The sequence below is a fragment of the Sinocyclocheilus rhinocerous genome, unplaced genomic scaffold, assembly GCF_001515625.1.
Source record: "Sinocyclocheilus rhinocerous isolate Xijiao unplaced genomic scaffold, SAMN03320098_v1.1 scaffold834, whole genome shotgun sequence".
In the NCBI taxonomy this organism is placed as follows: Eukaryota; Metazoa; Chordata; class Actinopteri; order Cypriniformes; family Cyprinidae; genus Sinocyclocheilus; species Sinocyclocheilus rhinocerous.
In genome coordinates this window covers 1670847-1696630 of record NW_015645089.1, presented here as the reverse complement: position 1 = coordinate 1696630, position 25784 = coordinate 1670847, and the positions used below count along the sequence as shown (strand labels likewise).

The window sequence follows — 25784 nt, the reverse complement described above, 5'->3', positions numbered from 1 at the left end:
TGCATGGAAAAGAGCTGTATAAACATTCTTCAAACATTCTCTTTTTTGTTCTGTGGAAAAAAATAACAGCATACGGATATAAAGCAACATGAAGGTGAATAAACCATGACAGAATTTTCATATTTATGTGAACCATTGCTTTAAAACTGGTCATGTACAAATCATACAACAAATCATGTACACTCTTTCTGAAGACACAAAATAGCACAAGCAGCCCGATCTGAACTGTTAGGCTCACGTCGCTCAAAAGAAGCTACACTTAGAATTGTTAGGTCCTCATGGCCTTAAAGCGTGTATTTAAAGTGAGTTGATGTATAGTATTTTTTTAAGAGGGATTTTTTTTCTCAGATCTTTTCTTGTGTGCTCATGTCCCCGTATTCAAATGAAATGTTTATATATTTTGATTTCTCCTTAAATACTAATGTTGTGTGTTGCTCCGACCCAAACTACAATAGATGGCTGTAAGTGTAGAGGGATGAATTTGTTTCTACACACCACCATAAAATAATGTTTGAAATTTCTTGTGTGCTCATGTCCCCGTATTCAAATGAAATGTTTATATATTTTGATTTCTCCTTAAATACTAATGTTGTGTGTTGCTCCGACCCAAACTACAATAGATGGCTGTAGTGTAGAGGGATGAATTTGTTTCTACACACCACCATAAAATAATGTTTGAAATGATAGAAATGTTCACATTGTTTTTTGTATGGAAATAGAAAATCACCACCCTCTTTCAAAGGTCTTACCTGTTAAAGCCTGAACACGAAATCAAATTCCAGTATCTGGATATAAATCGTACCTCGCAGCATTTCTGAAAACAAATGCAAAAAGTAAAATAACTAGGTTAGAAAAGAGAACACCCCCTTGAGTTGGTTTAGATGCAGCAAATAACAATTTGCACCCACAAGTCTCTGCAGTACGCATCCTGAACTAAACAAAAGTAACCAACTGTATCAGGAGGCGGATCATGTGACATCTACTGCACATTTGCATACATTTTACCTCAACTTTGCTCTTTATTCAAATTGCCAACTCCTACTGAAAATGCATGACTTTATTGCTGCAAATCAAATCATCCTTTAGGGAATTATTCCAGCTCTGTTGTGAATGTCCTCAACCAATGGTTTTGGAAGAAATTTAGGGCAGGACGTGGCCACTAAAGAATTTCTAACTTCCAAGATAAAAGCTGCAGATTTTGTTCGTATTTGGCATCATCTACTTACTTTCTTATCCTGTCAAGAGCCCAAGTGTCAGCTGCGGAGAAATTTAGGACGCTGCCATCCTGTGTGGAGGAAGCGCTTGATCTTGAGAGCCGTGCACCTTGTACCTAATGAGGGTGTTGACTGAGCTCCATAAACCTTTTAAAACGTTTGGATACCCGGCTCCTGACTTGTGCCTTCTCATAAAAGTATCCTAATGTCCTTTAAAAAGCACATTTTGGCCCAATGTGAATTGTTAATCTGTTCTGTAACCCATTTCCATATAGTACTTGCTAGAAATAGGAGGTTTCCTGTATTTCTACACTTATTTCAATTTCACTATTGTCCACAAATTCTGATTGGTTAAACCTAACTGGTGTTTTTATGTAACAAAATGTTTATCTAATAACTTTTATTTACAGCATTGATAAACATTTTCTAGCATCCTGCTTGAAAGTGTTAGTTCGTGTATAGTCGTGATAGTCAGAAATGTTTCATTTGATTGATATATTTTCACATACATTCACACTGAATGTATATCAAGTATTGATCTGTTAATATTTGTTAATGAGTAAAAATTAAAGGAATAGTTCACCCAAAAATGAAAATTTGCTTAAAATATACTCACCCTGATGACATCCAAGATAAGGTTGTTTCATCTTCAGAACAGATTTGGAGAAATGTAACATTACATCACTTGCTCACCAATGGATGCTCTGCAGTGAATGGGTGCCGTCAGAATGAGAGTCCAAACAGCTGATAAAAACATCACAATAATCCACACCACTCCAGTTCATCAGGTAACATCTTGTGAAGTATAAAGCTGCGTGTTTGTAGGAAACAAACCCATCATTAAGGCATTTTCCTCTACAATATTGATTTCTCCAAAGAAACAGTTCCCGTCTGAATCAGGAGAGAAACATACACAGATCAAGCACTGTTTACAAGTGAAAACAGTCCAAAAGAGTTCTAAACAAATGTGTAGGTGGATTAGATTTTTTTACTTGTATTTTGGCCAGAAGTTTAAAGTTAAAAAACCTTAATCCAAATCTAAAGCCTTCTCCAAATCTGTCTTGGGTGGCCTGAGGGTGAGTACATTTTCAGCAGATTTTAATTTTTGGGTGAACTATTCCTTTAAAGGTTTAATGTCATTAAAGTGTTTGCACTTTTTTCTTTCTTTGCTAAAGCTTTTTCTTTAAAACAACTTTTTACAGCAACAAATAGAGAATTTTGAAAGAGGGTGGTGAGATAGTTTACCAACTAGAGCCAGGGGTCGGCTTTAACCCAGCTTATCATCCTGAATCAATCTTTTTAATGTGTCCGGTCCTATAGAGCGACTCTGTAGCGTGTTACTGTGATCAAGCCTGGTGCTCAGGTAGCTTCATGTGAAAACCAGGTGCACATCAAACCTCTGAGAAAATATCAAAGGTTGTATACTACAAGGCTATGACTGATAAATTGTATATTTTTAAAAAAGATATCACTTAAAATGTTTATTAAACTATTATGTTAAAATCTTTGGGGGGGGGCATTTGTGTTTTAAAAAGATCTGGTGGATTATGTTTGTGTTTGCCACTTAGAATTCATGTTTTCTGTACTGCATGTCATAAGAGATTCATATGTTTATGTGCAGATGTCTATAAAGAGCTTTTATCAGGAGTATATCTCACATGTACAACACTAATATTTATGTTTCTATTTTCTTCGTTCAGTTTTGAATCACAAAACTAGTTCTTAATTACAAGTATCTACATATCTGTTTTTTTCAAGGCATTATTGGAAATGATGTCATTCTGTGCTTAGACACAGAAATTACAGAAAAGCAGCAAAAAATGTATTTATAAATCTATTTATTCATACAGAGTAGGCGAATGAAAAGCTTTATTGTATAGTTTGCACAGCTGTTTATTCATTAAGATGCGCTGATCAAATACAGTCTTTTCTTTGTGCACACCTGCTCTGACATGTTGATGGGACTGTTCAATTCACGAACGACCCTCTACCACGCACCACGCCAAGCCAGAAGCTGTTCATTTGCTAGGTTAAATTAGTACGTAGCGACATATTTGTTTCCAAGAACATAGCGACACATTTAATCCCAGCAAGGGGCCGTATTCTGACTGTGAAGTTGTGAAACTGCACTGCATTTTTGTGAAAATGCACCATAAACTCCATCCTTGAGTCCATGCTTTCAGTCTAACATGAACTTCTTGACTTCAGTTTCAAACTCCCAGAAGTTCATTTTAAAAAACAGAAGCTAAAAGTATCTGTCAGAAAAGGAAATGCTGAATTTCATGTATTATTTCTCAAAATATGGCTTTGTGATGGTAAAAGCAATGGTTCCACCTAATAGGTTTTTACAATCTATATTTGTATTGAGCACTCTTATGAAGTTTTATATAGTGTAAAGACACTTGATACGTTCACATTCATATCCTGTATATGCAATGTCACTTAATCATATCTCAACAATCATTAAACGTGCGGAAAATAGAACAGAACTTGTGTGTGTGTTTGTGTTTCAGTACCAGTGGGCTTAAATATCACAATGGCATTAAAGACTGCAATCACTGGCATATTGATTAAACTTGACATTCAAGTGTTGACTCACAAATCAGTACTAATTATAAACATTAGCATTTATTTACATGAACAAACATTAACAACTCCATTTATCAAAAGCCCAATTAGAATTGACATTAGTTGGAGTTGCATCCATGTTCCACGTATGAGAAAATTACCACCCAATAAGCAATTTGAAGAAAATAAATTATATATATATATATATATATTGTAGTTTTTGGTCAGTAAGATTTTCTTTAAATATATTAATACGAAAAATTAATGCAAATTAAAAGCAAAACAGATAAAGCAACAGATAAAGACATTTACTAAAGTCTCAAATAAATTATATTTAATGATTGAATGCATGATCAAATAAATATTGTCTCAAACAATATTTCACAATTCTACAGTTTGTTTTTCAATAGTTATCAAATAAATGCACCTATGGTAAGCATAAAATAAAGAAAAAACTACTAACCCCACACTTTTGACCTTTTGAACTATTTTCTTAACCAAATGTAATAAATATAAAACAGTATATATATGTACATCTCTGACCTCCTATCAGTTCAATTCTATATTAAATACTTTGTGGAATAATTTTTTTGTTGCTGCAGTTGCTTCATACCTAACAACACTTCTCATTCATGGTTAAATCATAGTAAGACACAGTCTCTCATGGCTTATTGCTTTTTTAACCCCCAAACATCCCCTATACCTGAATGTTCCTCTCAAGCAGGACCTTGTGTTCTTCCAGCATCCTCTCTTTGTTCCGGCTTCAGTGCTGCTCTCCAGGGTCCTGAATTGCTGCTTTCACACTGGATGCTCTCACTCTTCAAAGCAATCACATAGAGAATGAGTCCGTGCACTCTGGGGTGCTCATGAATGCCAATGAATATGAGCTCCTGTAATGAGATCAGATATTTTGAAAACCTTCAAACAGTTCTTAACAGTGTGTTAACAGTTCTGATTTTTTTCTGACTACACAATTTCTATTAATGTAAACATTTAAAGAGAGAGAGAAAAAAACATCTGAAGTTCATTCACTCACCCTCATTTCATTCCAAACTCTCATTCTGTTTATCACAAAAGGTGAAGTTTTGACCAATATCAAGATCAGTCTTTTCAAATATAAAAAGCGAAGGAGGACCGGGGCTGTAAAGTTCCAAAATAACAAAAACCTTTAATAAAGCATCATAAACATACCTTAAAATACTTGTGCTCTACATTCTAAGTCATACAATAGCTTTGTGTGAAGAACAGATCATGATTTAAGATACTATATACTGAAAATCATGACAGTCAAAATATCTGCAATGATCTTCAGAAGAAAACAATATTTATATATTTATTTCAAAACACAAATACTGTTGATTTCCAAATATACACACAACAAAACCATGTGTCATCTCCTGACACTCATTTGGCTTCATAATAATTTATGCAAAAGTTAAGTTCTGAAAGAGCTTTACAATTTTGAGATGACAGATTTCCTCTCACTCAGTTCCTCTTTAACACGAACAAATGGAAAAAAGCAATAAAAGACAAATCAATGACTTGTCAAGCTATCATTTACAAATGAATGAACATATAAAGTATGTTACCTCACTCTGCATCAGCTTTAGGATAAGTTAATGGAAGGTGGGTAGCAAAAACAAAAGCATTCCGACTGAATAAATGACAAAGCACCATTGTCTGAAACTTCAGAGATGATTATGAATAAATGCGGTGTGAAAAAATCTCTTTCAAACTTTGCAGTTCCTGATTAGAAAAACATTCGCCATAGACATACACGTGACATTAACTTCCGTATGAAATGCAGTTTTTTCTCCCATTTTGGGTAAATTATCGCTCCTTAAACTGTCTAGATTAGCATAATGTCCCGTTCACACCAAGAACGATAACTATAAGGTGGTTTTAAAAGTCGTTCTAATCTTATTCTTAGAGGACCTCAAACCAGACCACAGCAGTAATAATGACGCCGTGGAAAGATATCGTTGGGATCACGTTCAGGGCGTTTTCCCAGCTGATAAACCATAAAAATAAACAAAACCCCAACCGACTGTAAAGCGCGCGCTCCAAAGCTTCACAGTAATACATAACTTTATATGACCCGCTGTTTGGACATGTCTAGTTCACAAGATAACTTAACTTTAGTTAACAATTAGGTTTTGAACTGAGAAACGGTATATTTAGAACCACTTTCAGAACAATTATTTCCAGCTGATGAACGTTAAAACACTGACGGCCCATCAGAATCCATCCGACTTTACAGAGCTCGAGCATTTAAAGCGGTAGATAACATTTACTGCAGCGCGTGCTTATAAAAACAGAACGTAATTGTTCGTTGGTGTGGACGCTAATATAGTTCATATCGTTCTTGGTGTGAATGGGTCTTAAAAGAATAGCGGAGTCCACTTAACTTTAACGATAACATCATGGACTTAAGTATCGTTGGAATCTATTTCAGAGCGATTTTTCCAGATAAACGATAAAAACATTGACCGATATTCCAAATCAATGCAACTTATTCACAGAACGTCACTGCAGTGCTTAGAATAAGCACAACGTCATTCTTTGTTGATGTGGAGTTGTAGATGTATTGTTATAGTTATAATTTTCATTCTAGGTGTAAGGATATGTTCTATGTGCATGCAAATAAATCACTGTTCTGTTTAAAATAATCTTATAATTTGTCCAAATAAAATAAAAAATTACCAAAAGAATCATTAAGAGAACCATTTAGCAAAAAATACTTATGACTCTCATCCCTAATAATTGCATTAATAATACATTTGACTACAGGACATAAAACCCCTGTCATTTCTCACTCCTGACTGCTGAATATTCCTACTTCCTTAAGAAACAGACATATTTTTAGAGTCTGATCCATTTTGAGTCCATAAGTAGGTGGTGTACCACTTTCTAGGGAGAGATAAAATAATTACAGAAGTTGGACAAGAACTTTAGAAAAAAACTTTGATGGATGAGGCTGTCTGGTGGATGCAAATGAGAGGTTGAGAGACAGAGACAATCCATTTAGGCGAGAATATTCCAGTTTGCTTCTGAAGTTGTATTCCTCGTTTATCCTTTGCTTAGCGTGTTTGGCCCCAGGGTCCACAGTCCCAGTGTCTGGATTTTTAATGAGTGTCTCCTCACAACCATCAGACTGACAGGAAACAGTGTCCCTGTTACATAGTAGTCTCTTCCCATTCCAATTCTACATCACCTGAGAGAACAAACATGACAAAACACGTTTCCATCAAGACAAAACAGAAGAATGACAGAGATCTTTAACCACCTGCCTTCACTGCACTGCGCAAGTCATTGAATGTAGGATGTATTTTACCCTCCATTGCATCCAGCGAGTCCATCTTCTCCAGAGCGGAGTAATTTACAAACCATATGGACTGACTGTTTCCTTTTGCAGACAGCAGATCCAGAGTGCTTTGATGCAGAAACATGTACTGAGCCTGAGAGAGAGGCAGATATAAATATCTGAGCAAGAGAACATGATCATCTCACACAAGTCTACAGAGACGGAACTATTTTCGCAATATAAAGTGAAATCTGTCGGTTTTAAATAGGTTTACCAGGTTTTGCACCATGCACATCCTCTCACTGCGCAGCTCTGCAACCAGGCCATATATATCCACAAAATCATGATCCCTCACATGCTGAATGAGATGATCCAGGGCTATAAACACTCCAGTCCTGCCCACACCAGCACTGCACATACAGACATTGCATACATGTGTATAAAATTTACATATATGTAAAACTAAGACCATGAAAAAAATTTGTCACTTGAAATAAATCCTAAAACATACTGTATCATAAATCTTACTATGTACTGAAATAACTAGATTCTAAAACTGAAAAAATGAATAAAAACTACATATAGAGCAACTAAAAAAATAAAAATAAAAATAAAAAATTACAAAAACTTTAAAACTAAAATGAAAATATTTCTTAAATATACTTTATATTATATAAACTACAGTAGTATCTTAATGATACTAAAATAACACTGGCCAGTCCAATTGAAGCTTGTTTTGTAAAATAAAATAAAATAAAATAAAATAAAATGGTAATTGTGAGAGTTTAAAATAGGAAAATATGTGAGACAAGTATAGAAATTGAGAGAGAATTCTAGGAAATAATGTTGCAATTATGAGATATAAATTAATTTGCAAGATATAAAGTCAATTAGCCAGAGGCCTATCTGAGAGATATAAAGTATCAGTTGTGAGATATAAAATAATGTTGCAATTATGAGATATAAATTAATTTGCAAGATATAAAGTAAATTAGCAATTAAGTAAAATTTTTTTATTTAAAAAAAATAAAGTCACAATTGTGTGATATGAAGTTGCAATTAGCTTTTTGGCAAAAATGGACTTCCATGCAACTCAGACTCTAACATAAACATGCACCAGTAGCTCACTGTACACTCTAAAATGCTGGGTTAAATAGGGACAAACCCAGCAATTGGGTTGTTTTGACCCAGTGGTTGGGTTAAATGTTTAATGACATTAAAATATCTTTTAAATGTTAAAAGACAGCTAGGGCCAACCTTTCCCGCGGCATCAGAGAGGGACTTGACTTGACTTGACTTGGTTGTATTTAACCCAGCATTTTTTAGAGTATAGAGAAAAGCCTCAAGACTTCCTGTTAATCTAATGGGCAGATATACGCACCTGCAGTGGACCACGATGGTTGTGTTGTCATGGCCTCTATGTGAGCGAACCGCTTTGACAAACTGGATGAGTGTGGAGCTGGACTCTGGAACGCCGTGTTCTGGCCATGAGGTGTAGTTAAAATGATGAACAATCATGTAGCTTCCGTGCTGGAGAGAGAAAGAGAGAGGAAGGGCTAAATGTGTCCTTGGGGACTAATCATCTATTCATCTAACCACCCACATCTGTGTGTGTTATTGTACATTTTTGGACTTGTATAAGGCCACAGACATATTCAAGTATGCATATGCAGAACTGACTACACAATCAGCACATGCAAGCATGCGGCCCCATGATACATACATTTCTGTGGCAGTAAAAAATCTCAATACTTCTGGGAATGACAGAGTTTTCTTTAAATTAAACTGGATGCCATTTAACTGGACAAGTAAATGCAACTAGCTAGCAATAAACTTCAAAATGTTTTACCCTCTCCACTCTTAGTGCCCGGACCGTCCAATCAGGATGCACATCCTCTGTGAGTTTAGTGATTATGATGTCAGCAAAAACAGTGACGGGTTTATTGTCCTCTGGCCAGTACTGATGACAGCGGATCTGAAACATACAGCCACATTACATTTACAGTTTATTATTATATGCATATATTTCAGCAAATCACTGTCAAACATTTATTTAATTGTGTTTTAATTGTATTTACATTACATTTATATTTAATCATTTAGCAGACGCTTTTATCCAAAGCGACTTACAAATAAATGAGGACAATGGAAGCAATCAGAGTACATATTACACATACTCTTAAGTGTAAAAAGTTGAAAATAAATAATGAAAAATAAATAAATAACCAAAATAAATAAATAAAAAACGTAATTAATTCAGATGTATCTAATTTCATATTATTACTGTTTTTATTTTACTTTCTAAAGACTGGCTGGAAATCACATTTATTATTATAATATATTATATTTATAAAATATTATTACATTTAAAGCCACAAGTTTTACATTTCTCCTAAAGTTCATACATGAAACAACACTGTAATGGTGGGTAGAACATTTATAGAAAGTAAATATTTTATACATATTTAGAATATTTATCCTTTATGTATTTATATTTATCTAAATGGGTTTTATACATCATATTAGAAAATACAAAAAAAGTCTATTTTTTTTGTCTGTATAAATGAGTATATATACTTTTAATTAACATATAAAATCCATTTAAATAATAAAAAATATAAATATATCTGCTTTTATATTTTATGAATGAAGTGGCTCACAAAGACATTATGATATTTATGAGTCCATGGCATCAAAACTAGAGAAAAAAGCTGTTCTTTGCGGGACTCCAGTGATTCTCCTACGACATCAGACTGTAAAACCTTAGAACATATTTTTAAGATTATATATGAGTATATAGAGTATATACAGTCAAACCAAAATTAATTTGTCCATGGCATCAAAACTAGAGAAAAAAGCTGTTCTTTGCGGGACTCCAATGATTCTCCTACGACATCAGACTGTAAAACCTTAGAACATATTTTTAAGATTATATATAAGAGTATATAGAGTATATACAGTCAAACCAAAATTAATTCAGACACCTTCACAAGAACTCAGAGTTAAACTGTGTCAGAACAAATTCATATAAATAATGTCAGATAACTTTGATAGAAAGGTATGTAAAGAATTAGGTTGAAAGTACACAATTAGATAATATCAATTTACCAAGCAATGCTTAATTTTGTCCAGTCTGTGGTGTAAAAAGGTCGCATTAGCAATAAAAAAAAAAAACACTTAAGCAAAACATGGTCAGGTCAAAGTGTCTGAATAATTTTTGGTCCCAAATTATTCTCAATATTTACTGGTAGTCCACTGTATGAAGAATTTTTGGGAATAATATGTCACAGTTTACTTTATTTTGCTATCCTCACTTACATAAATGAACTATAGTGTCCTGCACCCACTAGTAAAAAGATATCAAAAATGATATCTGGTCTGAATAATCTTTGGATTGACTGTACAAACATATATCTAATTGACTACATTGTTTTGTTCGATCACACACATACACACCCGGCCCTTCTCAAAGCACTGAGTGAGCATGATAATGGTTTTGGTCCCGGTCTCCCAAATCATCCTCCAGAAGTCTGCGACGGTACTAGGCAGAGGACCCTGAGTGGCTATAAACTCATTAGGACATAGATAGCCCTGAGACACAGAGACAAGACACAGAACAGGAGCTTAGACCAATTCAATTAAAGTTGAGCCGCAGTATAAAAGAGAGAGACAGCTGATATGTGGGCTGATCTCAAGCGCTTACGGAGACGAAGCTGGCATTGATGTAGTCAGACCCTGGCATTCCTGGCTCAGACAGTAACTTCACTCGGTTATTGTTATCTAAAAAAGTTAAAAGTATGTTTATATAAAGAAAGCCTGGTGAGTTTTAAAGAAAGATGCTCTTACCCTCATGTCGTTTTGAACCTTCGTGACTTTCTCGGAACAAAAATAAAACATTCTGAATAACAGAGCTGCCCTTTTCCATATAATAAGCATATTGCACAAAAAATGCTTCTTGAGCAGCAAATCAGCATATTAGAATGATTTCTGAAGGATCATGTGACACTGAAGACTGGAGTAATGATGCTGAAAATTCAGCTTTGCATCACAGGAATAAATTACATTTTAAATGATATCAAAAAGAAAACCGTTATTTTAAATTTAAACATAATTTCACAATTTTCCCTTTTTTTTTTTACTGTATTTTACTTTTGAATAGTAGTTTAGCACACAAGTCATATGGGACACTTCTGAGGTGCTTTTATGTCCTTTTTGGTGCTTGACAGCCTGTTAACATTCTGTTAAACCTCTCCTTTTTTGTTACACAGAACAAAGAAAGTCATACAGGTTTGAAACTACATGAGAGCTAGTAAACAATGTCAGAATGTATTTTTTTTTCATACAGGGTTTAATGTTTGTGAAGCGATTTTTGGAGCGATTCCACGGCAGGTCAGCGTCTGATGTGGCCAGATCCTGAAGCAGCTTCGGCAGCTCCTGAAACACACAGCAGAAAACGTCCAATTATTAAACACACCGGGAAGAAAATCAATCAACCATGGAAAATATTCAGCAAAGTCATTCTTGAGCAGCAAATCAGCATATTAGAATGATTTCTGAAGGATCATGTGACACTGAAGACTGGAGTAATGATGCTGAAAATTCAGCTTTGCATCACAGGAATAAATTACATTTTAAAAGAAAACCGGTATTTTAAATTGAAATATAATTTCACAATGTTCCTGTTTTTACTGTATTTTACTTTTGAATAGTAGTGTAGCACACAAGTCATTTGGGACACTTCTGAGGTGCTTTTACGTCCTTTTTGGAGCTTGACAAGCCTGTTAAACCTCTCCTTTTGTGTTGCACAGAACAAAAAAAGTCTAACAGGTTTGAAATGAGTTACTAAACAATGACAGAATTCAATCAAATTTTTCCTACAGGGTTTAATGTTTGTGAAGCGATTTTTGGAGCGATTCCACGGCAGGTCAGCGTCTGATGTGGCCAGATCCTGAAGCAGCTTCGGCAGCTCCTGAAACACACAGCAGAAAACGTCCAATTATTAAACACACCGGGAAGAAAATCAATCAACCATGGAAAATATTCAGCAAAGTCATACGCCATTGAGCACATAACTCTATGTGCCCAATCAGAACGAGGCGTCACTGAAACTCATTTTACAGTTCACTAGTACTTTCTCTCTCACCCACCTACACACTTTAATGCTAAAACTTACAGCAAACTCCTCCTGAAACTTGGCATTGTCGTTGGCACACAGATCTTCCACATGCTGAAGAAATGATTTCTTACTGATTGGCCTGGAAATGTGTTAAAAGAGAGATAAACAGAGCATGAAATATCCACAAAACCATAAATAATCATCATCTTCAGCATTGTTACCACTACAGCAAGCATTATTTCTAAAGAACACCTCTTAAGAGCAGGTGGTTATGGGTAATCATCTGTTTTGGGGACTCACATATTTATTGAACAATAACAGACAAAGAAGAAGAAAAACAAGAAAATAATATAAGAAAGGGAATAAAATATCAATCAGTCCATCAAGTCTCCTTCACTTACTTGAGAGATTTCCTGTAACTTAGCAGCCTGGAATATTAGACAGTAGAGAATTATTATGAAATTGGCCTTGCACTGAAAAATTAGGTTACTTTTTCACTTTCAGTGGTAAATAAGAAATGAATCTATGTGAAGTTCACCACACGATCTAATTAGAGGAAGACACACAAACATAAAAGAATCGGAGAGTCATTCTATGTGATCTTTCAGGCACAAATACACAAAGCAGAGCAGAACTACAGAGCAGCATTATGAAACCGAACAGCCCCAAATTATAGCAAGGCAGATAATTTAGTGTGGCATATTCATTCATAATAAAACACATTCAACGCCAGGTACTAACAGCACAACATGCAACTGGGAAAATAAAACGTTTAATCTATAAAACGAACGAAAACACTGATGCTACATATCATATAGGATCATGCATCATCTAAACACCAACATCTCTGTCTACTTACTGGATGACAAAAATCTCCTTCCTTCTAAAGAAAAAGGAGGAATACCTGAGAACAGAGGATAGTGCAAGTGTTTGAATGGATTAGTGAGAGTGAATGAATGAAAAGATGAATGAATGAGTGAGTCATTGAGTGAATTAGTAAGTGAGAGAGAGAGTAGAAGACAAAATCACATATAAACTAGTGTTATCAAACGATTAATCGCAACTAATCGCATTCAAAATAAAAAAAATTGTTTACATAATATACATGCGTATACTGTGTATATTTATTATGTACTGTATAAATGTAATTTATTCTTGTGATGCAAAGCTGAATTTTCAGCATCAATACTGATCCCAGCATCCCATGATCCTTCAGAAATCACTCTAATATGATTTTTTTGATGCTCAAGAAATATTTCTTATTAAAACAGGTGTGCTGCTTCATTTGTTTTTGCAAATCATGATGAATATGGAGTTATAAAGTTCTAAAAAAACAATTTACTTGCAAAGTTTGTAAATTTCTTTACTGTCACCTTTCATCAATTTAATGTGTCCTAGCTAAATGAAAGTATTAATTAAAATCTGACCCCAAACTTTTGAGCAATAGTGTACATGAAAAAGTAGAAATGCTAACAAGCCATAGTTTTTTGGGGGGAAATATATAATATAAAATCTCATACTAAAACAAAAATGAAATTATATTTATGATAAATAATGATAAATTATGATAAATAATTTAAAATATAGAAATAAGGAAAAAAAGTATGAAAATCTGAAAGGGAAAGAGGGAAAATGTGAGCGAGACATCACAGCTGGTCTCAGTGCATTAATACTGTAACAGCCCTTGTGTGCTACTTGCGTCCATGCGGTTCTGACCCTATCTGAGTACTCAGAGTCTGTGTACTGCCCACGGAAGTTTGTTGCCCGAAATCTGAACCTACAACACAAAAATAAACTGGTTAAATGACTCCTGGATATATTAATATGGAAATATTAATATTTACAACACAGATTAGTTGTGTGTGCATATGTCACTCACACATAATATGTTTTGGGTTTAAGGGGTCCGTTACAAAGTTTTTAAAATGTAATTTATTCTTGTGATGCAAAGCTGAATTTTCAGCATCAATACTGATCCCAGCATCCCATGATCCTTCAGAAATCACTCTAATATGATTTTTTTGATGCTCAAGAAATATTTCTTATTAAAACAGGTGTGCTGCTTCATTTGTTTTTGCAAATCATGATGAATATGGAGTTATAAAGTTCTAAAAAAACAATTTACTTGCAAAGTTTGTAAATGTCTTTACTGTCACCTTTCATCAATTTAATGTGTCCTAGCTAAATGGGAAATATTAATATTTACAACACAGATTAGTTGTGTGTGCATATGTCACTCACACATAATATGTTTTGGGTTTAAGGGGTCCGTTACAAAGTGTCCTGGCATCTTCAGACAGGCAGCTCTCATCTGCTCCTATAACGTATGTGTTAATGTTTGTGCTCATGCGCTCTGCTTTCTCCGAGCACTTTGGGTTCAAGAAGCCCTCGTCAGTCAGGTATGGCGCAGTAGGGTAGAGGAAAACACTCTTCCAGTTGGACAGATTTCCGTAGTCCATCACTGCATCAACATCAGAACAACAATATAACAATAAACCTTCCTAATGTTTTGAAAGAAGTCTCATTCGGTCACCAAGGCTGCATTTATTTGATCAAAAAATCAGTAAAACTGTAATTTCTATTTGAATATATTTAAAAATGTAGTTTATTCATGTGACACAAAGCTAAATTTTCAGCAGACATTAAAAATGATTTATGCTCAAGAATAATTTCTTATTCTTATCAATGTTGAAAAAAAAATTTCAGGGCTATTTAATGAATAGTTAAAAAAGAAAACTAAAAATCTTTTGTAACATTATAAATGTCTTCACTATCACTTTTGATCAATTTAATGCATCCTTTCTGAATAAAAGTATTAATACCTTTTAAAAAAATCTCCTTAAAGTTAGGGCTGCACAATTAATTGAATTTCTAATCGTGATTACAATTATGGATGCCACAATTACGTAATCGTTCAAAGCGGCAATTAATCGTTCAAAGTCCACTTACGTTATTTTGCGTGCTTAAGATGCGTTTTTTTCTTTCTACATGTTATATTAAGGGGTTTTCCCATTATTTTAATTTTACTTTTAGTATAACATTATAAACATTCATATTTTTACTTTTCTGGAGTTTATTTTGTGTTTTGTGTGCGGCAGTCGTCCGCGAGGGGCTGCCGCTTTACTTTCGTTTTGTGTTTGTTTATTTGATTAAATTATCTAAATGTCCGCCGGTTCCCGCCTCCTTCTTCCCGATCTACAAACGTTGTTACATACAATTTCAAGGGAATAATCGACAATTATGATTTTTGTCATAATCGTGCAGCCCTACTTAAAGTGTTACCGTAATTGCCTTTATTGCTAGTGTTAAATGTCATTTTATAATACCTGCCGGTTCAGAAACAATGACCTGGACTTTTTGGATTGGTCCATGGTCATCTGTAAAGAAACATTCAGGCATCTCAATGGTGATGGTCTTGGAGGTAGAGATGATGACACCTGCGTTGTTCAGAGCAGCCCGCGGCCTCCTCGACGGTTTGGGTGGTGCTAAATAAACCCGTCAGAATCTTAAAATGGCAGTCACTTCAGGAAAATAGTACAGCTGACTGGTTTTCTCATACCTTTCACACCTGTGGTGACCTGAACCTCTGAACTTGGTCCTAAACCTGCTCCATTCACAGCTGCAATCTGCAACAAGCACAAAACAAATGCATTTGGCCCAACTGTGGAAGTCAATAAACAACTTCAAGTACCATTGTGTGCAGGTGAAATTTTAGTATTTAAAACCAAAGGAATGAAAACATGATTTAAAAGACTGATGCAAATATTGCTTTCCATTTTTGGAGCTGCCTTCTCTGTTGTTACCTAGATACGGTTTTAAATAGCTGCTGCTAGTGCTCACAGTGGTATCGGATGATGCAAACGTACCACAGTTCAGTACAATCTCAGAAAAAACAGGTCAAAAAGCTGTCTTTCAAAAGGTACTAACATGTACTTTTGAAGTCCTAATATGTATCTTTAAAATACTAATATGTACTATTTAGGGGTAAATTGGGTACAAAGATGTACCTTTTAGCTTTTGTACCTCAGGGTACTGCCCCAGTGACAGCTTTGTACCTTTGTTTTCCTGTGAGTATATGAACGAGAAAGAGACCTGTGCATGTAGGGGAAGAGGCTGGAGATGCACTTCAGACCAAACAATCAAATCAAGGGAAAACATTAGGTGTGAATGCCCCTAAAATGTTTAGGTTTTAGTTTGCTACCCTTATGCTGTAATTGAATCCACCCTTCAGTCCATCTATAATGGCCGTCATGGTGTTATTAGGGTTGCTGATTACAGGCAGGCTGTTTATGTAGAAGTCCAGTTGTCCGTTTCGATAGATGGCGACGTGGTAGGCACTGATGTTTCCGTTTGGCTCATCCGGTGGAGAGAACGTTACATAAACACGTGTCACTTCCTCTGGGATCACTGTCAATGTCACGTTTTTGGGAGGATCTTTGGGCTCTGGGAAAACATGACCATGAATGTCACAGATAAGTCATGCATGCATGCATTCGATGGATATCTGATAATCAAGCATGCATAAACATCCTCACCGTCCTCCAGGGTTCTGACGAGGATGGGTTCAGATGCTTTGCCGTCTGTGCGAGCGTTGGAAAGCTGCCCCGTGAAGGCGGTGATGGTAATAGAGTACAGGGTAAATGCAGTCAGGTTCCCGACAACCACCGCCCTGATCTCCTCTGAATGCCGCACTAGGCTTATGTTATATCCCAAACCATCCAACTGAAAGAGGACAGAGAGAAATTGAAGAGGAAAATTTCAGAAAGTCAACAGATGAACCAGATTTCTCAAATTTATGAACTCACAGCAGCGATGTCAATGATGTATGAGGTGGGCCCTGAGATGACCGATGGTTCGTCCCACACAATCTTTAACCCAGTGGGAGAAGGAAACACTGATATGGCACCAGGGGGGGCATCAGGGTCTTAGACAAAAAGATAGAGAGGGAAAGAAAAAATAAGGGTTTGCTATATACATATGACAACCCAAGGGGAAATTATGTAGCTCAAAACCTCAGGAGACTTAATAAATGTTTGCTCTAAGCTGCACTTCTCATATTGTTCCCACGTAGACCAAAGAACAGTCTCCGCAAAAAGAAAATGCTCAAAAATGGGTGGAAATTTTTTTTGATCTTGAGAGTTCTTGAATCAAAGCTAATGGATTAGGCAGCGTTTCAACAACATTGCCCATTGATTTTCAGTATGGAACTAAAATCGTGAGAATGCATCTCTGATTCACAAGATCCTTGTACACTGCAGAGATTTCATAGCAGTGTCAAACAGAAGTGAAAGACAAATGTTCCAAACACAGTGAAGCTCACAGAGGCCATGAATCATTACTTTCTTGCTCTGGCTTGCTCTTATTTCTCTCTTGTCGGATTTTTTTATTCTAGAAACCAATAAATATATATTTATATTAACCAATATATATATATATATATATATATGTCTTCTATATACTTCTATATTTTTTGTTTTATTACATATATTTCTGTATTTTTTTTAGAAACTATACAAAGTTGTTTTTCTTTAAAGTTATAAAATCTACATTTTAAGTATCGACCTTGCCTCAGAATTTTCTTAGAAGCAATAAAACAAATGAATTGTAGACATACAGTGAGAGTCTAGAGTCAAAATCAAATTGGATAGTGATCTGAAAAAACTGAATGAGAAATGTTTAATTTTATATTAAGATCTGAAATTGCTGAGATCTCTTCTGAAACTCGAGAGAAGATATGCGAGACTAGACTCTTTTTCTCAGGGGAAACATCTTGCAAATGGGAAACTCAAGCAAAAGTCTCCTATTGGTGTCTAGGATAAACATACGAGACATTAAAGAGATCTCATTTGTGATTTTTCTTTCTTATGGGAATATTTTTATGCATGTGTAACATACTTCCTGTGAGTGTCTGTGTGTGGATCCAGTCGGAGGGTTCTCCGGCTCCAGCCCTGGTGAACGCTACCAGTCTGATACGGTACTCTCTATATTTCAGCAGAGGGGAAAGTGTGACTCCACTGGTTTCTCCTTCAACCCACTCCACAAGCTCACTCTCCACGCAGGACTCCATGTGCTGCTCTGGCTCACAATTTCTTGCCAATTGCTGAATCTCTACATTATAACCCTGCAACAGACCAGGAACATGGACGGGATGCTGCCATCTTAGAGACACACTGTCAGAGGTAACATCCATTATGGTCAGCGACTGGGGCGGACCAGGAACTGCAGAAAGAAAAAGAAACAATCATGTCTGTACCACAAATGGCGCAGAATAAATTACATGCCGAAGTTAATACTTAGATACTTAGTGTTAGGGTTTTTGACAGAGATTTGGAGAAATTTAGCATTACTGTACATCATTTGGATCCTCTGCAGTGAATGGGTGCCATCAGAATGAGAGCCCAAACAGCTGATTAAAATATCACAATAATCCACACCGTTTGTTGTAAACAGTGACCCTCACCATAGACAAATTTTGAAAAAAAAAAAAAAAAGTAATTATTTTACAAAATTATATTTATATTAATGAATCAATTCATAAATATATTTATATAATAGTTTTCTTTATTTTCTATGTATTTTTGTATTTTCCGTTTTTTAGAATCTATAGACAAATTAAAAAAATTAATTAAAAAATAACATTTATATAAATACATTTATTATAATGTAATTAGAGACACACTGTCAGAGGTAACATCCATTATGGTCAGCGACTGGGGCGGACCAGGAACTGCAGAAAGAAAAAGAAACAATCATGTCTGTACCACAAATGGCGCAGAATAAATTACATGCCGAAGTTAATACTTAGATACTTAGTGTTAGGGTTTTTGACAGAGATTTGGAGAAATTTAGCATTACTGTACATCATTTGGATCCTCTGCAGTGAATGGGTGCCATCAGAATGAGAGCCCAAACAGCTGATTAAAATATCACAATAATCCACACCCCTCCAGTCCATCAATTAATGACTTGTGAAGTGTTCAAAATAAACATATTAGGACATTTCTAACTTTATAACCACGTTTTTCAGCTAAAATACGAGTCCTCCATCCATAATATTGCCTTCTAAAGGGAAAAAGTTATCTTGTCTGAATCAAGAGAGAAATATGCGCAGATCAAGCACCGTTTAGTGAAGTGAAAACAGTCCAAAACAGTTCTAAACAAATATGTTGGTGGATTTTGATGTGAGAGGACAACAGGGCATGGACTTTTTCACTTGAGGAAGCATTATTATGGATTATGGACTCTATGGGTATTTTGTCCAGAAGCAAGACTTTAAAGTTAAAACATCTTAATTATGGATTTATTTCTCACAAACAAGAAGCTTTTTACTTCACAAGACATTAATTGATGGACTGGAGTAGTGTGGAGTACTTGCAGATTTTTCTGATGTTTTTATCAGCTGTTTGGACTCTCATTCTGACGGCACCCATTCACTGCAGAGGATTCACCGGTGAGCAAGTGATGTAATGCTACATTTCTCCAAATTTGTTCCAATGAAGAAACAAACTCATCTATATCTTGGATGGCGTGAGGGTGAGTAAATTTTCAGCAAATTTTCATTTTGGGTGAACTATCTCTTTAAGACATCATACCTGACTCTGGTGGAGTGTGTGCAGTACAGTTGGCTTCCTCCCCTATTCCGGCTGAATTAACTGCAGCTACGCTGATGACATAGAAAATGTTAGGTGACAGGCCGATGAAAGTGTGTGCCACTGTGTGTGCGAGCACGAGAGGATGAGCCTCCTTCTCTAGATCTCCAGAGCGAATGAGGTAGTACAGAATCTCTCCGTTAGGATGAATCGGAAGCTCCCATTCCATGTACACTGAATTCCAATCCAATCCAGAGCAGGTCAGATTCCCAATGGCATCTGACACTGAAACATACACACCAACACCACAGATATATCTTCATTTCTCCTTCATTTGATCGCTAAGACTCTGTATATATATATATATTTTTTTTTTTTGTATTTGTATAGCTTTTAAATGTGAAATATCAAACAAATTCAAATTTCAAAGCCAAGGCTTAAAGATTTAAAACCTAAAGTTTAACAAAAGTTTAAACTTTTTAAAGATTTTTTTTTTTACATTTTCTGTAACACAGTTGTCGCACTGACAATAATAAGAAATGTGTCTTCTTGAGCAGCAAATGAGCATATTAGAATAACTTCTGAAGGATCATGTGGCACGAAATGGATGTGTGCGTGTGTATTACCTGATTCATTGGTAGTGAATATGACAGGTAGGCTGTACTGATCCCCATTTCCTGCTCTAGTGAATGCGCACACTCTGATTTCATATGAATTATGAGGTCTAAAGCCACTCAGTTCTGCTTGTGTGGATGCATCTGATGAGTTCTTGGGTAAACAGAGGCATATGAAGTTTAATTTACACACAGAGAAAAATGTGAGAACATAATCAAACATACTACATAGACATAGGGGTGTATTACCTGATATCTGAAAGTGTATGAGTTTAGTTCGAGTATTCGGAATCCGTAGTGCTGGACGATTCCATTTGGCTCTGGACTTGGTTCCCACTGAAGCCACACTGAATTCACAGTGTGGTTAAAAATAATCAGATCGCGTGGTGGAGACATTGGGACTGGACACACAAAAAAGCACATAAGACATTAGACACATTAAGTCTGCACATTTATAATTGAATGAATTTGCAAAGTAGGGTATTCAGATTTGAAATTAGGACTTCAGATTTCAAATTACAATTTTCAAATGTCAAACTTTATTTATTAAATTTTCAAGGCAAGACTTAAGTAAGTAATTACCATTTTAGGATTATTGCCCTTATATAGAGATCATTAGTTGTCGTTCCAAAAAAAATAAATAAATACATTTTATATATATATATACTGTATATTTATTTCTTTTTTCTTCATTTGTTCTCTAAGGCTTTGGCAACTGTATATAATTTGTGTTGTTTTGTGTTGTTTATGTTACACATAACAAAATTGACGAGTGCATTTTAAAATTTAATAAAAAGTTTATAACAAAAATGTTTTACTTTAAATTTTAATTTTTACATTTCAAATGTCAGACAAATTTCAAATTCATATTTTAAAGCCATGCCTTAAAGATCTAATGTTTAACAAAAGTTTAGATTTTTGAAGATCAAACATCAGACCTCAAATTCTATTTCCGCTTTAAAAATGTAAATATCAAACAAATTCCAAATTCAAATTTTATAAAGAAAAAAGATGTAAAGTTTAACAAAAGTTTACATTTTCAAAGATCAAACAAAAGACTTTTCAAATTTTTGTTTTAAATATTCAAATATCAAACAAACTCCACATTCAAATTCTAATGAAATATTTAAATTTTGAACAGATCAGTTCCTCTAGAAAAACAATAAAGATGCATCTCTGACCTGCTTCATCAGTATGCAGTGGAATAATCACGGAGGGACCGACACCTATGCGGGTGACCGCAGCGATGGAGAGATTGTAAGGTGTAAATGAAATGAGTTCCGGGAGCAGTAGGTGTGTTTCAGTGGTGTAGGTTTTGTTGACGGTCCCAGGACCCTGTAAAACTACAGCATAATCTATGATCTCGCCATTGGCCTCCACTGGGGGGAACCATGACACATGGATGGAGGTGCTGGAGAGATTCCTACTAGCTCCAGGCAATGGAGGAGAACTTGGGACTGTCAAAACACAGACACACAATAGTTTTCAATCAGTAAGTATGCTTTATATACATGTGCATGTAAAAAACAGGAAGTGATGCATACCATCTTCATCTGTTCGCAGGTGTAGCATTGCAGTGTGGTTTAAAGCCGATCCAGCACTGGTTGCCGGGGTGACTTTTATGATGTAGGGAAAATACTTTCTGAGCTTGGTGAAGAGGTAGATGTTGTCTGTGGTAGTTTTGGTGATGGTGATGTTGACCGTGCGGTTGATGGACGCGTGGGTCATACCCACCTCTTGGAGGCTCAGCTGATAGAAGACTCTGCCGTTGGGCTCCAGAGGAGGGTCCCAGCTGATCACTACAGCCGTAGAGCTATAGATCGTAGCAGTGAGGTTGTGGACGGGACCACTCGGCACTGCACGGGGGGAGGATGTAGAAGAGATACAATTAATAATGTGTGAAGAACGGCTAACAGTTACACTTTAGAACAAGGAACAAATCATTGCAGTCTAAGTAATAGATGTTGGTTCAATGTGCAACCAAGAAATGCAATGAGGCTTTGTTCCCCAATCTAAAGTAACACAATTAGGGTTTATCTCATGAAAACTTGCAATATCAGGACATATTTCACCTCAAAAAAATGAAGCCTATTAAAGGACAATTAAAAGGTTTTCATAAAGGTCATAAATCATAAAAAAGATAATAAAAATCATAAAGGTAAATAAGTAAAGAAACAAACATTTTAAAAATAATTATCATGATAAAAACTTAGGATTTTATTTTAATATATAATATATATTTTTAAATCTTAGCGTGAAATATGAGCCAGAAATTGAGATTTACCCATTAGATGTACAAAGAACTATCCTTTTAATTAATATATTTAATTAATTTATTAATTTATGCTTAAATAAAGCATAAATGGCACACTGCAACACCAAACCAGTAATATATATTTTTAAATCTTAGCGTGAAATATGAGCCAGAAATTGAGATTCACCCATTAGATGTACAAAGAACTATCCTTTTAATTAATATATTTAATTAATTAATTAATTTATGCTTAAATAAAGCATAAATGGCACACTGCAACACCAAACCAGTCAACGATTCAAACCAGCCAACAATTATAATGATTAAAAGCAGTGAAGATAAATGATCCATCTTAAACCAAGAGATTAAAATATTCATTAAAAATACAAAAGCACACATACAACACACACATGGACATGATATTCAGCAATTACACACATCTGTGAATCTGTGGAAATGAAAAAGGGTAAATACACTCCGGCACAGCGTCTGCAAAATCCAAAGTCAAGATCACAGATATAGAAAAGCAGAGAGAAGCAGAGAAAGACAGGCTGATTGTGTTAGTAAGAAAATCCGTCTGGAGCATGTTCTGTGTCCGAGATATTGCTTTGGGCTGAACTGAGCTGCTGAAGCTGGGTGATTCTCCAGTAACTACAAACCGATCAGACACAATCACTCAGAAAGAGCCAAACAGGACCATGGCATTATTTATTCATATAGAACACTTTCAAAATCTCAGACGCCAGGGGAGAAAAACCTTCATCTGTCTCAGAAGGTCACCTCTGCACCATTTTTCCCAAAATCACACAAAAATGGTTTGTTTTGACTCTTACTTAAAACCTTGACACACGGTATAGATTCTGAAACCAGGTTAACATATTCACATAAACATAAAGTATGAAATAATTCATTTTAGTGTTCAAAGATTGCTCTTTCAAGCATAAAATAAGATATTTTAAAGAATGTGGGCATCAAATGTACTGTACTTCTCAATTGTTTCTTTTAAGAATCAGCTCAGATGTTACTCCTAAATGAAAAAGGAGCGCAAATGAGCTGTTGACATTTAATAAAAGCCTAGAGCTATAAAAATAAAGTAGACAGCTGCTCAGATAATTTGCTTTCATGAGTAATGTTTGAGATCTCTGACCTGCAGATTTTGCCAAATCTGAGTACAATTTGAGATCTCTTTTAAGATACATGACATTACTGGGCTCTTTTTCTCAGCACAAAGATGTGAGAAGCAGGAGACAAAAAAAAGTCTCCAATTGCTCTCAAGCAGGAAGTGTTACAATATTTCTTAAGTCAAATTGACACATTTACAATATTCTTGAAGACAAATATATAACATGTTACATAATGTACCCAGAAACTTACAGCAACGTGCTATTTTCTACTTTCAACAAATCCTGTGAGAGGAAATGCAAGCTGGGATAGTCTAGAGACCGACAAATAAAAGGCTTTGAGATCAGACGCACTCGGTCTCGTGGTGAGGGCTCAACAATCCCAGTTTGCAGCTTGAAGGAAGTTGTCTCCTTTCACAAAATGTGCTGAATCTGTGTGGTGTGTGTGTTTATGAGTTTCAGTGTGATTTTTTTGGGAGCGTAATCTGTTGGAAAAGTGGTGCAGAGCTGCGCTTCTCCCCTGAGTGTGTGAGGAGACTGACCGTCCTCTAACGCGGTGAAGTTTAGATGGGGACTGAACACTCCCCCATCACCAACAGAAGTGCTGGAACTCATCCATACACTGTACTCATGTCCTGCCCTCAGATCAGACAACACCAACCAGTGCTCTGAACCAGGAACCGTCTACAGAGAGAGAAAGAGAACATGGTCATTCACTGCACGACTGAATCAGCATTTCATTCTGAGTTTGGTCTAGCTATTCTTAGAGATTAAATCCTTTACAAAAAGTACTGTGGTGGTTCATCATTTACTTACCCTCCTCTTGTTCCAAACCTGTATGAGTTTCTTTCTTCTGTCGAATTACAACATAAGATATTTTGAAGAATATGGGTAACCAAACAGCTGACTGTAGCCACCGATTCAGTCTTTAGTATTTTTTTTCCCATACTATGGAAGTCAATGGCTACCGTCAACTGTTTGGTTGCCCACATTCTTTAAAATATCTTATTTTATGCTTAACAGAAGAAAGAATCTCAAACAGGTTTGGAACAACTTCAGGGTGAGTAAATGATGACAGAATTTAAATTTTAGGGTGAACTATTCCGTTAAATGTTACATGTCCAAAAACATGGTACATTTGGCTTTTTTCTACTTATTTCTTTCTGATTTCTGCACAACTAATCGGGATTGTAAAACCTGCCAAAGGTATTTTATCTAATGAGGATATCAACACAAGAAAAACAACCTTAAAAGTAAAAATGTCTTAATTCATATCTTAAACAAATCATATCTACAGTAAATTGCTGCTAATTAGGTGTGACAAGTTTCCAGTGACAGCCGATTTAGTTAGTAAACAGCTAATTAGAAAACTTATTAAAAACATATTCTTTTTTAAAAAGTCCAGTTTTGCATTAAGATTATCAAACATGACAGCAAAGACTTCATTTGAACTTTCTATTCATCAAGGAATACTGAAAAAATGTATCACAGTTTCCACACAAATATTAAGCAGCAAAACCGTTTTCAACATTGATAATAATAAGAAATCAGCATATTAGATTGATAATAATCAGAAAAATACGCATATTATTTCTGAAGTATCATGTGACACTGAAAACTGGAGTAATGATGTTGAAAATTCAGCTTTGCATCACAGGAATAAATTATATTTTAAAATATATTTAAATAGAAAATAGAATGCCATCATGTTTAGTGTTGCATAAAATTCAAGGTATTGATGTTTGCCTACAAAACCACCACTGACTCTGCACCCCTTCACCTAAATTCATTACTTCAGACTTATGTGCCCTCCAGAAGTTTGCGTTCTGCAAGTGAACGTCGCTTTATTGTGCCATCCCAAAGAAGCACAACATCACTTTTACGGACTTTTAAATTAACTGTTCCCTCCTGGTGGAATGACCTGCCCAACTCAGTCCGAGCAGCTGAGTCCTTAGCCATCTTCAAGAATCGGCTAAAAACACATCTCTTCCATCTTTATTTGAC

At 35.4% G+C, this 25784-nt stretch overlaps 1 protein-coding gene across 1 annotated transcript in view; it reads right to left on the bottom strand.

Annotated features, from left to right (window-relative positions):
- Positions 1 to 5404: 5404 nt before the first annotated feature.
- Positions 5405 to 25784, bottom strand: part of ptprq (protein tyrosine phosphatase receptor type Q) — a 45977-nt gene continuing 25597 nt past the window's right edge. The window contains exons 19-43 of the mRNA XM_016509219.1: positions 21950 to 22261; positions 21587 to 21862; positions 20655 to 20806; positions 20418 to 20559; positions 19795 to 20076; positions 18882 to 18929; positions 18098 to 18421; positions 17008 to 17126; positions 16738 to 16924; positions 16404 to 16645; positions 15762 to 15828; positions 15529 to 15687; positions 14478 to 14663; positions 13919 to 13979; positions 13062 to 13106; positions 12604 to 12630; positions 12260 to 12341; positions 11965 to 12055; positions 10790 to 10866; positions 10543 to 10677; positions 8936 to 9061; positions 8468 to 8616; positions 7361 to 7496; positions 7117 to 7240; positions 5405 to 6996 (exon numbers count right to left, since the gene is read on the bottom strand). Of these exons, the coding sequence (XP_016364705.1) occupies positions 6959 to 6996; positions 7117 to 7240; positions 7361 to 7496; positions 8468 to 8616; positions 8936 to 9061; positions 10543 to 10677; positions 10790 to 10866; positions 11965 to 12055; positions 12260 to 12341; positions 12604 to 12630; positions 13062 to 13106; positions 13919 to 13979; positions 14478 to 14663; positions 15529 to 15687; positions 15762 to 15828; positions 16404 to 16645; positions 16738 to 16924; positions 17008 to 17126; positions 18098 to 18421; positions 18882 to 18929; positions 19795 to 20076; positions 20418 to 20559; positions 20655 to 20806; positions 21587 to 21862; positions 21950 to 22261 (3587 nt within the window). The 3' untranslated portion in view covers positions 5405 to 6958. The remainder of the gene's footprint in view (positions 6997 to 7116; positions 7241 to 7360; positions 7497 to 8467; positions 8617 to 8935; positions 9062 to 10542; positions 10678 to 10789; positions 10867 to 11964; positions 12056 to 12259; positions 12342 to 12603; positions 12631 to 13061; positions 13107 to 13918; positions 13980 to 14477; positions 14664 to 15528; positions 15688 to 15761; positions 15829 to 16403; positions 16646 to 16737; positions 16925 to 17007; positions 17127 to 18097; positions 18422 to 18881; positions 18930 to 19794; positions 20077 to 20417; positions 20560 to 20654; positions 20807 to 21586; positions 21863 to 21949; positions 22262 to 25784) is intronic.